Source organism: Meleagris gallopavo, chromosome 1 (assembly GCF_905368555.1).
Source record: "Meleagris gallopavo chromosome 1, MGAL_WU_HG_1.1, whole genome shotgun sequence".
Taxonomy (NCBI): Eukaryota; Metazoa; Chordata; class Aves; order Galliformes; family Phasianidae; genus Meleagris; species Meleagris gallopavo.
The window spans coordinates 35,430,751-35,445,909 of record NC_139404.1 but is presented as its reverse complement, the minus strand read 5'-3'; the positions used below and the strand labels follow the sequence as shown (position 1 = coordinate 35,445,909).

General features: G+C 40.5%; 1 protein-coding gene across 4 annotated transcripts in view; it reads left to right on the top strand.

Annotated features, from left to right (window-relative positions):
• PTPRB (protein tyrosine phosphatase receptor type B) overlaps nt 1-15,159 on the top strand; it is a 67,883-nt gene that overhangs the window by 30,217 nt on the left and 22,507 nt on the right. For all 4 annotated transcript variants that reach the window (XM_085221280.1, XM_085221285.1, XM_085221293.1 and 1 more), the window contains 11 exons: nt 440-709; nt 2,441-2,701; nt 4,738-5,004; nt 6,288-6,551; nt 7,494-7,757; nt 9,649-9,912; nt 10,553-10,816; nt 11,591-11,860; nt 12,493-12,756; nt 13,638-13,901; nt 14,372-14,653. In XM_085221280.1, coding sequence (XP_085077406.1) covers nt 440-709; nt 2,441-2,701; nt 4,738-5,004; nt 6,288-6,551; nt 7,494-7,757; nt 9,649-9,912; nt 10,553-10,816; nt 11,591-11,860; nt 12,493-12,756; nt 13,638-13,901; nt 14,372-14,653 — 2,934 coding nt within the window. The remainder of the gene's footprint in view (nt 1-439; nt 710-2,440; nt 2,702-4,737; nt 5,005-6,287; nt 6,552-7,493; nt 7,758-9,648; nt 9,913-10,552; nt 10,817-11,590; nt 11,861-12,492; nt 12,757-13,637; nt 13,902-14,371; nt 14,654-15,159) is intronic.

Genomic DNA, 15,159 nt, shown 5'->3' with positions numbered 1-15,159 from the left:
CATTTGTGGAAGAAGCTGTTAGACTTTGCATTTCTGTTGTTGAGACCACAGTTTGGCCTGTAGTGATGGAAATTTGGCCTTAACTTTAAAAAATTGATATACAGTTTCTAAGTAAACTTAATTAACTCCAGGAAACAGCTGGGAAGGCTAACTGAAACCTGCAGGATGCACGTTAGAGGTGCACAGGGGAGATTTTCCCTATGCTAAGAAGAGAATTTCTTTTGTCAGAAACCAAGAGTGAAAATGGGAGTGATTTGTGCAGGGGGAAGAATACAAATGTCTTCAAAAAGAGCACCTTCTTTTGCTACAAGACCCCTCAGGCTGCTTAAACTGATCTGTGCACAGTAGCTGTGCTCTGAGGCATGTCGTGCCAGTGTCCAGTTATGTCTTGCCTGAAATCCCCCACTTGAGAATGACTCTCTCCGTCTCTGTGTTTCAGTTCCCCAGAAGGTTTCTGACCTGAAAGCCGGTGGAGGTGGCTGGCTGAGGACTCTGCGAGTGAATTGGCTGCCCCCTGCGGGAGACTTGGAGCGGTACCATCTGCTCCTCTGGAACCGCTCTGCCCTGGTGCTCAACACCACCCTGGGAAAGAACGTGACCGAGCACCTCATCCATGATGTGGGCCTCATCCCAGGCAGGCAGTACGAAGTTGAGGTCATTGTGGAGAGTGGTGATTTGCAGAGCAAGGCTAGCTGCACAGGGAGAACAGGTCAGTGTGCTTGTCTGGGAAGCATGAAAATACAAAACTTGGCTCTGCTGGCAGTCAGAAAGATGTAGTGCTTGGGAGTCTACAGATAAATGTTACAATTAATAAATTAAAAAAAGCTCCATTGTAAGCAACAAAAATAGTTATTTTAGCACTTCTGTGAAAACTTTCAGGAGTTATTTTCATGATAAATGCATTAATGAAAGTTTTGGAAAATCACCATTCTGTCAAAGCTGAGGCATAACTCTAGATGCACAACATTTCAGTTATGTTTTGTATCTGTTACAGGTACCCTCTGTAGTTCTTCAAATATAGCAGTATAGAACTTCTTGAATTATTCACCAGTATAGTTGGTGGGAAACCGGTTTCCTTGCAAATCTGGATGACTAATTAGTATCAACAGTGTTAACCAAAGCTGACTAAGATGTACATTAGATTGGCTGTTCCGTAATATCCTAATTCTTGTTCTTGTGCTCCATAAAGAAAATGGTGTTAGTTTAAGTCAGCTTTTCCAAAAGAAATCCATATGCACAGCAGTGACATTAATGGAGTTTTTTGGAGCATGTTGGTCAAAGCCACATCTGATTGCTTCAAATTTAAGAAATAGTTGTTAATTGTTCTGCTCTGTGAATACAAAAGAGTGCAGCTTGGAGGACAGGAAAACTTAGAGAAGAAGGAGTGTCAAGCAGGAGTCAAGGCTGAGTATTACCTCACAGGAGAATGTGTGATAAGATGGGACCACCCAACTTCATCCTCATCCTTTCTGGTGGCCACCTTTCCTGCTATGCCTTTACTTATCACTCCATGAGGATTTCATTTTGTTGTTTTGCACAATGCCAAAACCAGTAGAAGCTGCAGAACTGAAATTTTCCTCTAACTTCTCACCAATTTGATCAACCAGGACAGGTTTTCATCTTGCTTACTCGGATATGAATTACATAAAACTTTGCAGTGTTACTTTTGACTGGCACAGCTAAGAGATGAGAACATGGTCCAATAAACAGTATATGCAGTGAGTGTATCACAAATGTGGCGAATCCACATTCATGTACATGTTAGGAAACAGGTATTAGTCCCTGTTGTCATTTAATTTTCTCTTAAGTCAGCCCGCACTCTTGGAACGTGAGTTGGATTTCATTATAAGAGGGACAAAATCAGATCAGGGACAGCGTTAGATGACAAGTGCTCTGTGTTTGTGAGTGCATGCGTGTTTGCACACATACACAAATTCACTGCAGAAAGGTCAGTTTCTTCTTTTATACAACTGTAAATTTGAAGTCACTCCCAACTTCACTGAGATATAAACCAGCATAGAATCAATGTCACTCTGACCCTGTAATTTACATCCTTGTTTGTCACAGCTAAATTGACCTAGATGTGTTTTATGGTACAAAAGTTTTATAGCCCAGTCTAACATCCGTGGTTCTAGATCAGGTTTACTGACTTCACTGAATTTCTATTCACACTATAATATATATCCTGGTATAAGTTTAAACCTTCAAGCCTTAGCATTGCATCCATAATGCATTGCTGAAATCTGCTGCCACAGCCCGTTACTGAAAGAACAGCACAAATGCTGTATTTGTAAGACAGGCTTCCTAAGAAAGGTAAAGAATCTCCTCTTCATTAATTCTATTACTGTTACATTTCTAGTTTGATTCTTTACAGCAGCTTGAGATATGTACATATGTTTACTACAAGGCATGTTCTTTTGATATTTATGTACTTCTGCAGCTCCAGAGCCTGTTCTCCAGCTGCGTGTAAAGCATGCTAATGAATCTTCGCTTAGTGTCATGTGGGTGACCCCTGTTGCAGAATGGGACAGCTATGTGGTTTCACTGGGAGACAGAGATCTTACTGTCATAAAAAAAGGGCTTGGAAAAGAAGCTAAAGAATTTACTTTCAACGAGTTGGTACCTGGAAGAAAATACACAGCAACAATCACTACCATCAGTGGGATTTTAAGTAATTGGACTTCAGTGGAAGGAAGAACAGGTACTGTTCTGTCGATCTATTTTGATCTTTACTTCTGTTAACTATCATCCACTTAGATTGCTTTGTAGTGAACTGGATGAATCCAGTGTCTAAATATCAAAACTCTTCAATTTATGTTTGCTTGTTCAGCAGAAGAGCTACGTTTCTAGTCTCTCATTTCTGACTCCTGAATATCTTTCAGCATTTATTTAAAGTTTTGGGAAAATAGATATGTAATTTCTGGCAAAACTGCTCTCTGAAATATTATGTCATATCAGATCAATCTACATTAACAAAAGATTCCATATAAGAAGAACAATGTTCACTGCGTATCTTAGGGAAGGTCACTTCCTTGATTGAAAGCATGCATCATCTGGAAAAAAACCACGAAGGAAAATGTTGATTTAGGGGGAACATTCCAAGGTTGACAGACAAAAAACATATGTGACCTTGAAAAGATATTTTGATTCTCTCCACTCATCTAATTCCAAACTCCGTGTCTGTTACTTAGAATGATGACTGTGACACAAGTGAAGTCCCATTCCCACCTCCTGCAGGGTGCTAATTTTGTGCACGTGTGGAAGTTTTAAACCATATGTGTTCCTTTGCTCTGTTTGACTTATGCATTCTCCAGTGCTAACAAAGTCTTAAAATTTTGCTTTGGTCTGGCAAAGCCCAAGAGAAGGCAAGCTGCTGGTATCTGAACCTAATCATGCCTACAACTTGATAGTGGTCCTTACTGAAGTGTTGCAACTCCTTTCAATTCCTTAAGAGTTTGACTTAAACTTTAATTTCTCTGGTATGTGATTGAATAGCTGGGGCTATACTTCATTCTACCTAACGCCCCTTTAAACAGCCTATTTAAGCGTAGAGGTTACAGTGTACCACTTCACTAATACGAATCAGTGCCTGAAAACACATCACACAGGGGTAATGTGTCAGGATTACATTCAAAGCAATAAAGGACGAACATCAATGAATTTGAATGCAGGTCTCAACAAGCATTCCAGACCTCTGAATCTTCTTCTCAGTAGGACGAACTGCTTGACTTTCAAAATAATGCTCTAAGTATGACAGAAGTAAGTCTTATTTAGGTTGGTCAGCTTTCAGTAAAGCCTGAGTTAATGATAAAAGTATCTTTAGCAGAGAAATCTGTCACTTCTGTGTTTTGTTGGATCTCACTGTAATTGTGACAGGGTTAGAAAAAAGGTGGGGTTTCTGTTTCCAGTTTATTGGACAACATTTGCCTTTTTTCAGCTACGTGCCTGATATTCTAGCTTTTGTTGATGATAGCTAAACCAGTACTTCATATGCAAAAACGCTGATGTGAAACAAGAAGCTTGCAATCATATTTTCCAAAGCAAAAGGACTATTTATTTCAGTTATGCTTGGTCATACAAGCAAAAGTAACAGTATTTTGAGGAGAATTTCTGCTAAATATTTGTTTCTATATTTCCATTTTCCTTTTTAGTCTGAGTTCACTAGCTTATCCTTAAATAAAAGTCTTGTTTGTTTAAAGCTATTATCTTGTAGATTTCTGACATAAAGAGTAAAACAAAACCCTCTATCTCATTACCCTATGAAATGAAAGAATCTTAACACAGAGTTCTTTGAAGTACAGATGACTGTGAGGCATTCATCAAACTGGTTTGCCATTTAATAGGAATAAGAGATGAAGACTAGGAGGGCAAGAAAAGAATGAAAGGCTGTATTTGAAATTATCTTCACAAAAACAAATGATTTCCTAAATCGATGGCTTTTGCTTAATGGTATTTATAACATGCTGCCTCTTCCAGTTCTCTGATCTTGAGGCATTTAGGTCTGACCAAGAAAAGCTGTGCTGAAGCCTGAGAGACATTTCTGTGCCGTAGTTTCCCATAGACGACATCCCATCAGACAGGAAGCAGTCTACAGGTTATTTTTAGTCCTGTTGAGTCTGGCTACAAATTGGAAAGCTCTTTTAATGTACTTCCTCATTGTGACTAAGTTTGGGTTATTTGGAGTTGAGTGTTTTATTTTGTTTCTCTTCAGTCACATAATGACATTTTGCTTTGCAGTGCCAGCCCAAGTGACCGGTCTGACTGTGTCAAGTCAGGGATCAACCAACAGCTTGTTCACCAACTGGACAAAAGCACTGGGAGATGTAGACTCATATCAAGTACTACTGATTCATGAGAATGTTGTCATTAAGAATGAAACTGTTCCCAGTGAAACCAATGAATACCACTTCTATCTCCTGAAACCTGGAGGACTCTACTCAGTTGTTGTCACCACTGTCAGTGGGGGGATATCTTCAAGACAAACAATTGCAGAGGGGAGAACAGGTAAAAAAGAAATACATCAGCAAGTCTTTTTAAATTCTTAGAAAGTAAATTTATTGAAGACAATGGTCTTGCAGCTAAGCCACTGGACTTCAGAAATACATGGGTTTCAAAACATGCTGCCTGTGTGTACGCTCGGACATGTTGTGGATCCAGATTCAGGTTATGTTACTTTGTGGATCTATCTGCTCTGCCTACAGTAGGAACTTTACAGCAGGACCATTCTGTATTCCAGAAAAAATATGTCATGCTTGCGATGTACAGCTGTAGTGGGTGAATTGCTCCTTGTAAGGGCCTTGTTGTACTGACTATGTACTAGTGTAGGGCGACTGCTTCTCACTGTGGCATGCAAATTAGCTGCCTGAAGGTGGTGGGATGAACTTGGATCTGAGTCTCATGACCTGTTGTTCTTTTCCTCTAACATTAAAGAATGTCCACCGGTGATACTTACTGTTTATGATGCCCTGCTACACAGCATGGGATAGATTTTACTATTGCATCAGATTCTGTGTGTTTAATAATCTGTGAAATGTAGTAGCAGTTCTTTGGATACTGAATGGAAGGAAAAATTGACAACGCAGTACAATTTCACCCTTTATGTGAAGCTGGTAAAGGCAAGGCATTCTGTAGTTTGTTCCAGTGTTATCCTTGAAGATAACTATTTTCAAGCAGAAAGAAAAATAAAAACCATTGGAGAAGAATAACACTTGAAGACTTTAAAATATATATACATACTTTGTGATATCTAATAATTTTGACTATGATAGCTGATAACCAGCTTCTCTACTGGGTAAGTCAGTTCAGTATATCAGAGTCGACTGAAGATAGAGCAGTTACTTATGGTGTAAGCCTGCCTCTGTAATAACTCTTAATAGTTTTGTACCAGAAACTGATGGAAGTTCTGGCCGCATGGAGCCTTTCGTCTCACCTTGCTTGAAAAACAGATTGCATTCATATTTTGGCCACTAGGCGTCAGAGAACTCATTGTAAATGAAACACATTCATACTCTAAACAAGCATCAGTAGTTATTGCTGCTAGTGATGAATGGCACTTTCATAAGTTATTTCATCTTGTGGAATTTGAGAAGTGTTGGGATGGTGCCACCAAAGACTTCCCTCAGTGTTCAAAACAGCAGATGACTGCTTGTGAATGGGAATCAGTGCATAGCTAGTCCTCAGATTCCCAGGTGGCTTATTTTGCAGGGTTGTGTTCCAGGCATCCTCAACAATAAGAAATGACTAATTAAAGCTCTTCTGTTTTGTTTTCTTTCCTTTGTGTTGCACAGTTCCTTCCAGTGTGACTGGAGTAACAGTAAATAACTCAGGTCGCAGTGACTACCTCAGTGTTTCTTGGCTGCCAGCTTCTGGAGATGTAGACAGTTACTTGGTAACACTATCTCATGATGACCATATTATTCAGACTCTCACCATTTCCAAGTCTCTCAGTGAGTGCTCTTTCAGCAGCCTTACTCCTGGGACACTTTATAACGTGATGATAACCACAAAGAGTGGGAAGTATGAAAATTATTCCTTTGGCCAGGAACGAACAGGTAAATAGAGTCTTTAAGTAAATCCACTCACCGCAACAACTTTGGGTAGCCATTATTAGTAATACATGAATATCTGTCCAAACTATGATGTATGATTAGGGGCGGAGGGGGAGAATCAAACTATAAAGTTACAACTTTACTGTCTTATTCTTATGTCCCTGTTGCTGCTTTTTGTCATACAGAATGACCTTAGTGTGAATAGAAGTTGAGTGCCAGTTCTTGTAAATGATCAGAAATCATGTATCTGTTATGTCTCAAGTGCTCTTAACCTTTTACATGACTCTTGAAATATGTTCTGCAGAACATCTCCCAGATAAGTTATGCAGATGCTGAAAGCAAGAAATAGGAGCTAACTACTGAAATGTTAGTATGGTGTCACATAAATGAGAACATGTTACTTCCATGTTGTTTTTGACTATGCAATGCTCAGGGAAATTTCAGAGAAGGGTGACCATAATGATTGAAAACTTTTCAAAACTTCCTCAAAGATGAAGACTGGGACTTTATACTTTGTAAACCAGTAGAATAAAGGAAGCATTGTAAGGAGTGTTAAAATCACAAAGACTATTAAGTTAGTGCAGTAAGTGCTATTTTAGCTTTCTCACAATATAAGTGAAAATCCAAGGAACAGCTGTATAAATGAGGGGAAGCAAATTCAGTGTCAACGTGTGGAACTCTGCTGTAAGCAAAACTGACACGGTTGTTCACAAAGACTGAAAATTGGAAAAGCAGACCATTGACGTACGATGTGAACCAGACTGGAAACTGTCCAGTTATGATTTTAGAAGGCTAGAGTATTGCTTAAATCCGTGTTGTGGGTGTTGTGCAACTTCCTCAAAAATGTCTGGTAATTACCACAAATAGAATCCAATACCACAATTCCTTTTACTTAAAGAAGTGACTACTTTCTGAATCTTTAATTTTGTTTCTTTTTCCTTTCAGTTCCTTCAGGTGTTCAAGGACTTACTGTCAGCAATTCAGCCAGAAGTGACTATTTGAAGGTGTCTTGGCTACATGCCTCTGGATCTTTTGATAGTTATGAAGTGGTCATCAAGAACAACAATGATTTCATCCAAACAAAAAGTGTCCCAAAGAATGAAAATGAGTGTGTATTCACTAATCTGGTCCCAGGGAGGCAGTACAGTGTCACAGTTAGCACAAGGAGTGGAAAATATGAAACCAGTGAGAGGGTCTTTGGCAGAACAAGTAAGTAAATACCCCAGAAGCATCCTGAGATGCTTAAGAATTTTCTTTTATTTACCATACCTTGTTCTTAAAATTTTTGCATTATTTTAACATAGGAAGAATCTTGAATGTGACTCTTTGAATTTGTGTCATTCTAAAGATGAAAAGCAATATTGAGTTGATGACTGATTTTTAAGTTAGAGATGTGAAAAGTGAAAAAAAAAAAGAAAAGATCTGCACTGTGTGCTTAGAAAGCTAAATCTTAAAACGTGGAAAACTGGAAAACCGAGTTGTACAGATTTCCACATCAGTTTAGGACTTATGCATGAGCTAAGTCAGAATGTACAAGACATGGATTTTTTCTTGTCATGGTAGTGTACGAGGAAAAAGGTACACCTTACTCTTCCCAAGTTCCCCCATGAACTGGAGTTGTTGGATAGTGTGGGGCATGATTGGTAAGGTGGCTGGTTGTGAGCCAGTAAGGTATCTGGGTGCAACCTGACTGTCTTGACCTAGTGATACAAGTAAGCTAATGAGCCATGCTAAGACACCAAGTTTATTAACACAGATGCAGTTCTGAGCAAGAATAACTGACCTGCATCTGGCGGGAGTCAGGAACTGCACATGATGGTGCTGCATCAGCTTTCCTTAGATCTCCGCTAGCTCAGAGCTCTTTGCACCATGTTTGCTGTACATAAGGATGCCTCTCAAGTTCTTTTGGCAGTGCAAGCTCTGTGCCAGCTCCATTATTTGTTTGCAAGTTTGTTTTAAAGAGGTTAGATTGTGGGCTCCCTTTTCTGAAAGGGGACCTTTCAGTGCTGTATATGGTGCAAACCACAAACAACAAGCCTTTGAACTAAGTGGAATCTATTGCTTTTCCTGAGGAACTGAATGAAAAGTTTTAGCTCAGGAATATCACAGAATCACAGAATTGTAGGGGTTGGAAGGGACCTCTAGAGATCATCGAGTCCAACCCCCCTGCCAAAGCAGGCTCCCTACACCAGGTCGCACAGGTAGGCGTCCGGGCGAGACTTGAATATCTCCAGAGAAGGAGACTCCACAACCTCCCTGGGCAGCCTGTTCCAGTGCTCCGTCACCCTCACCGTGAAGAAGTTCTTACGCACATTTGTGCGAAACTTCCTATGCTGCAGCTGATGTCAGTTTCCCCTCGTCCTGTCTCCACGTACCACTGAAAAGAGACTGGCCTCACCACTATGGCTGCCACACCTCAGATATTTATAAACCTGGATCAGGTCCCCTCTCAGTCGTCTTTTCTCAAGGCTAAACAGACCCAGTTCACTTAGCCTTTCTTCATAGGGGAGACGTTCCAGGCCCTTCACCATCTTTGTGGCCCTCCGCTGGACTCTTTCCAAGAGATCCCTGTCTTTTTTGTACTGGGGAGCCCAGAACTGGACACAGTACTCCAGATGAGGCCTTACCAGGGCAGAGTAGAGGGGGAGGATCACCTCCCTCGACCTGCTGGACACGCTCTTCTTAATGCACCCCAGAATGCCATTGGCCTTTTTGGCCACGAGGGCACACTGCTGGCTCATGGCCAACCTGTCGTCCACCAGGACGCCCAGGTCCCTCTCTGCAGAGCTCCTCTCCAGCAGCTCATCCCCCAGCCTGTATTGGTGCATGCAATTATTCCTCCCTAGGTGTAAGACCCTACACTTGCTTTTATTGAACCTCATCCGGTTTCTTACTGCCCAGCTCTCCAGCCTGTCCAGGTCTCGCTGAATGGCAGCACAGCCTTCAGGCGTGTCAGCCAATCCTCCCAACTTCGTATCATCAGCAAACTTGCTGAGGGTGGCCACTATCCCCTCATCAAGGACCTCTGAGCTGTTATATGCTTGTTGTTATGATGTTTTAAGAAGTACTGAGAAGATTTCCTTTCTTTTCACCTATTCAGTGCCAGAGTCAGTGAAGGAACTGACTCTTAGTAACAGAAGCACAGAAGATCTGCAGGTAACCTGGTCAAAGGCTGAGGGTGATGTTGATAAATATGAGATTCAGCTCCTCTACAATGATATGAAGATCTTCCCACCCATTTTCCTTGGGAACAACATCGAGGAGTGTTGGTTCACAGCTCTGACCCCAGGACGTCTATACAAAATTCTTGTCTTGACAATCAGTGGAGATGCACAACGTGCTACTTTCATAGAAGGCCTGACAAGTAAGAAGGAATGTGGTATTTAGAACTTGTGTTGGGACATTTGATGCACAGAAAATCAAGGCTGAGCCATGATCTTATTTGAGCTCCTGTAACACATCATGAACATGGGAGATTTCACTGAAAACCACTCTAGTACATCAGTATTGAAATGTCAGTGTTAGGGTTTCTTTTATTTTCATGCATGCCAGTTGTTTGCTTAGTATCTCTAGCTAAATCAATTAAGCTGTTTTACATCTCTGTTTACCTACCAACAATGTGTAGGTGAGATTTTAACTGCAAAATGGGTAACTAATTAAACACAAAGGGCTTTGATTTTTCTCAATGTCTGTGAAGTATCATTGTAAAAAGAGGGAGCTTATCCATTTAAAGGAATGTTAAAACATTTTTTTTTCTTTTTGACCTACTTAAATTTTCTTTACTATTGCTATAAACACATGGAGTTGCTTTTCTGTGACATCACAGTCCTACATAAATATTTTCAGCTTTACTTGTGTTTACCCGTGAGTTACTTGTATTCATAAATGCTCTTTGTACTCTGAAGTGTTTATTGTAGTCATAAAAAAAAATAGGACTCAAAAACTTGAATGAACCAGGAACTTTGTGAGCAGGTGTCTTTGTGTTCTTTTTTATTTATTTTCAGTTCCAAGTGCAGTGAGAAACATACACGTTTCACCTAATGGTATGACAGACAGCCTGAAAGTGAACTGGACACCTGGAAGTGGAGATGTTGATTCCTACACAGTGACTATATTTCAGCAAAACCATCAGCTTGATTCCAGGAGTGTCTCCAAAGATGTCTCTGAGCACACATTTCATGATTTGGAAGCTGGGGAGCAGTACCGGGTGGTGGTGCAATCGAACAGTGGTGCCTTACACAACAGCTTAGCAGCTTTTGGGAGAACGAGTAAGTTTCTTTTGAGATGAGGAGCAAGTAACTTTTTATCTTCCCAGAAGCTACTCGGGTGTAATTCCATTAATGCCATTGAGAACTCTTACTGAGTAGCTTTACCTGGGTAAATGTGTGTGGGATTCAGATTCACAGCCCAAAATGTGTCTTTTTAGGAAGAACGAAATTTCATCTCTACCCGGTCTTGTGCTTGTATCCATCCAGTATATGCATCTGCAAGACTCACTGCAAATACTGTGTGCCAGCAGTGGTCAAAATTGTTAAGACAATATGATGCCCAAAAATACCGCTTGTCATGACATAAAAGCAGAGGAACAATTTGTTTTAAATCCACCTTCTCTGTTATGTACCAAAATGTTTACTGTGGCCTTAACTTCTGTGCAGCAGTGGCTAGTTCATATTTCCTATTTTGTGCCACTATTTTGAACCAATTTACCACTTCTTGTTTTTCAGTTCTTTTCCATAATATCTTTCTTGTCCATTTCGGCTAGTCAGTTTTTGGTCATGCTCCATCTCATCCATCTCACTCTTTTCATGATAATTTAAGTGTATAATTTGCTCTTTGTGCCACCTCAGATATCCATGATGCTCTGTAGCTGTATCTATGTCTAGGAATTATTTACTTTTGCATATATGTGCACAGACACCCATCTCTTTTCTCATGAATGAATATACAAGTTTATAAAGATAGTTTTAATTAATTACTCAGAATTGTGTACTGCATGGTCCATATTTCATCTGGTAATGTTCACATTTAATTGTTGCTTCTAGTTCCCGCCTCTGTCCAGGAATTATTAGCTGATCATGCTTACAGCAGTCATTCCTTGTTACTAACCTGGCAGAAAGCTCCTGGTGTAGCTGAAAGATACGACATTCTGCTCTTGAATGAGCAAGGAGTCCTCCTGAGCAACAAATCAGAGCCAGCTACTGCCAAACAGCACAAATTTGAAGATTTGTTACCTGGCAAGAAGTACAAAATACATGTTTTGACAGTCAGTGGCGGACTCTTCAGTAAACGAGCAGAAACTGTTGGGCGAACAGGTAATTATAATATCTCAGTTTATATATAGTTTCCTTAGTATGATAACATTAAATACATGAATCGTCTGTGTATCTTGATACTGAAAATCTTTGCGTAAGAGCAACTCCATTGTTTACGCACTATTTTTCCTGTTATATACTTCATATGTATATCTGAAATTTGTTTGCATAATAAGGTAGCCACAGTTTCACAGTAAGAATGCTATACCAAGCAGTGAAGTACCTCCCTCAGTCTGTCCATTATGGAATGACCTGAATTCTCGATTGTTATAAAGTTTCTCATTCACAGTCTCAGGGCTCTTAGCACAGGTTTTGATGTGAACATGCACCTTTAAACTTTGAGCCAAGCCTTGCAGTCTTTATTCTAGTAAAGCTTTTTGTAGAAATTAAAGGACAGTTCTGTGAGCATAGGCCAGAGAACAGACGGAATGGGAAATCCAAATATTGTATTGGAGAAACTCAGTGGCACCTCATAAACGCTCTTCCCTTGTTTTTGAAAGTTGCTGTTGACATTACTTGGCTACTTGTGGCTTAACTGAAATGTATTACAGCCATGAGCCATTACTTATTAAAGATTCAGCTTAGTGGATAGACACCTTGATACTTACCCTTGCATTTATCCTTCTTTTCAGTTCCAGCAGCTGTCACAAATCTGAAGGTCACAGAGAATACCACTGACCAATTGTCCTTCAGCTGGACCACCTCACAAGGGGAGCTTGATTCGTATGACATCTTCCTGTACAACCCAGACAAGTCCCTTCACGACAGGATTTCAGGAGAGCAGCACCTTCAGCAGTGTTCATTCCAGAACTTGCGGCAAGGCAGGATGTATCGAATGGTGATTGTTACCCACAGTGGAGACCTCTCTAATGAATCATCTGTCTTTGGGAGAACAGGTAAGGACATGTAAGAAAATCTGCCTCTGGTGCAGTGCTCACAAGAGCATCCGTTGAGCTAGTCTGAGTGTGGTGTTCGTGCTAGATTAGGGCAACTGTTAGAAGTATCAATATTTTCTTACACATGAAGAGCATTAGAGAGGTAAGAAGAAAAATTCTGGGCGGTGTGTTTACAAAAGGAAAAATGTAGCAGAAAAGTTTTGTTATCTGCACTGTACAATAGTCACCAGGTACTGAGGTCAGGAGATGGGTATCGCAGTATGTGATGTGTAAGCTTTAAAGGAGAACACCTGTCTTCCACTCAAAAAGCAACGCTGGTCTGTAAGTGAAAAAGGCAAAAAGGCAAAGAAAGTAGGATTACTAGAGTAGGCTGTCTACCAGTGAAATAAATCTTGTTTCCCATGAGGAGTTCTGGCTGCAGCTCCACATTTTCTCACATTTTCACATGGGAAGCAGTTCCCTTAGCAGCTCTAGCAGACCTGACATCTCTGAAATCTTTCTTTATCCTCTAAGCCACTGCATGGTAACATCTGTGTACCACTGCTTCTGAACAACAGCAGACTTTCTTCAGCTGCCTCAGAATCGGATGTTTCCAGATACTGACTAGGAGAAAGCTGCTTAACATTTGCAAAACCATCTGTTATGAACATTTCCACCCCTTCTGGGGACAGTGGAAGATCCAAATAAGAAAGCAAACTGTTGAGATTTACTTCTGAAGCTTCCTAGGGTTTTGGCCAACTGTGCTGCCTGTCTAGATTGTTACATGGCTGTCATTACATGAAACCATTATATCTGTATCTAAGGATAAGGTCTCTTTTGTCTTGTTTCTTCTCCTCTGCAAGGATGTTCTCTGTAAAGTAATATCCACCCCCTTTTTTCAGCACCGGCTCCAGTTGTTGGTCTCAAGGCATCCAACAGAAACATGACAGACAGTCTGTGGTTCACCTGGAGTCCAGCAGCAGGAGATGTTGACTTTTATGAGTTCAATCTTTACAACCCAAATGGGACGCAGAAAGAGTCATTGCAGGGGAAAGACCTGAAAGAGTGGTATTTCCAGGGGCTTGTTCCTGGCAGAAAGTACACTCTGGTTGTAGTGACTCACAGTGGTGACCTGATCAATACAGCAAATGCTGAAGGAAGAACAGGTAAGACCCAAAAGCTCTGAAATTTTTGATTAGTCATATCTATCAGGATTCATATCGTTTCACAACTATGCAACAGCCATTTTCTGAGGAACAATTTGTTATAGGAGTCACTGAAGATCTAAAAGATAAAGGACATCTGAGAGGATATTAAACCTGTGATTTTGTTCAGCACTGTTTTTCACAAAACCACAAGATGGTTTATGTGGGAAGGGATCCCTGGTGATCCAACTGTCTTGCTCAAGCATTGCCACCTAGAGCAGTTATTTCTTTCAAAGATTTAAGAATATGTCATGGTTCTGGAAGTAACCAGATGGTGTGCACCATCAGCACAGTGTAGTGACTGGCTGTGTACTCAGGATGACATCAACCATATTGTGATGCGTGAAGAAAATAATAGATGTTTCATCTTCTTTGTTCTGTGTAAAAGTTTGGTAAGAATCAGTCTCTTTTTTTATTTTATTTTTGTGTAGCACCCAGCCCTCCTAACGCTGTGTCGTTCACTGATGTTGCAAACACTTCTCTATCAGTCACATGGCTGGGTCCTCCAGACTGGACAGACTATGATGATTTTGAGTTGCAGTGGCTCCCGAAGGATCCCCTCACAGTATTCAATCCCTACAGCAGCAGCAAATCAAAAGTACGCATCATCTACGGCCTGCGACCTGGAAGGCTCTATAAGTTCAGTGTCAGAACGGTCAGTGGTGACAGCTGGAAGACATACAGTCAGTCACAGTCTGAAAGTGTGAGAACCAGTAAGTAATTATATCCGTTGCACCCTAACACTCAGCTGGAGAAGTTGCAAAGCTGTTAAATCTTACTAGTTCCTTTCACAGTCAGTAATTTCCATTAATAAATTCATGAGTGACTGACGATGAATTCTGCTGAACTCTAAAGTAATCCCTTGCTGTGTGCAAGGTCAAGTGTTTAAAGATTGAAAACAGGCATACATTTGCAAACGTCATATCTAGAGCAGAACTGCGTGGTTGCAGAGTCTGAATCAGTCAGTTTCAGGGATAAAAGAAGGCTGAATAACCAAACTTCTCTGATACTAAGGACAGTAGAACATTGAAATCATCAGTTTCTGAACAGTTGCAGAGGATGAATGGAACCCTGCTGTACTTATTTAAAACTGGTGTTTTGTTGTTCTGCATTTCTGGCAGTCAGTGCTTGTGGATCTTCATCAACTCTAGCTGTCTTTAGAAGCCTCAGCAGTAGACTCATTTGTAGAAGTGACCTAGAATTGTAAAAATAAATAACA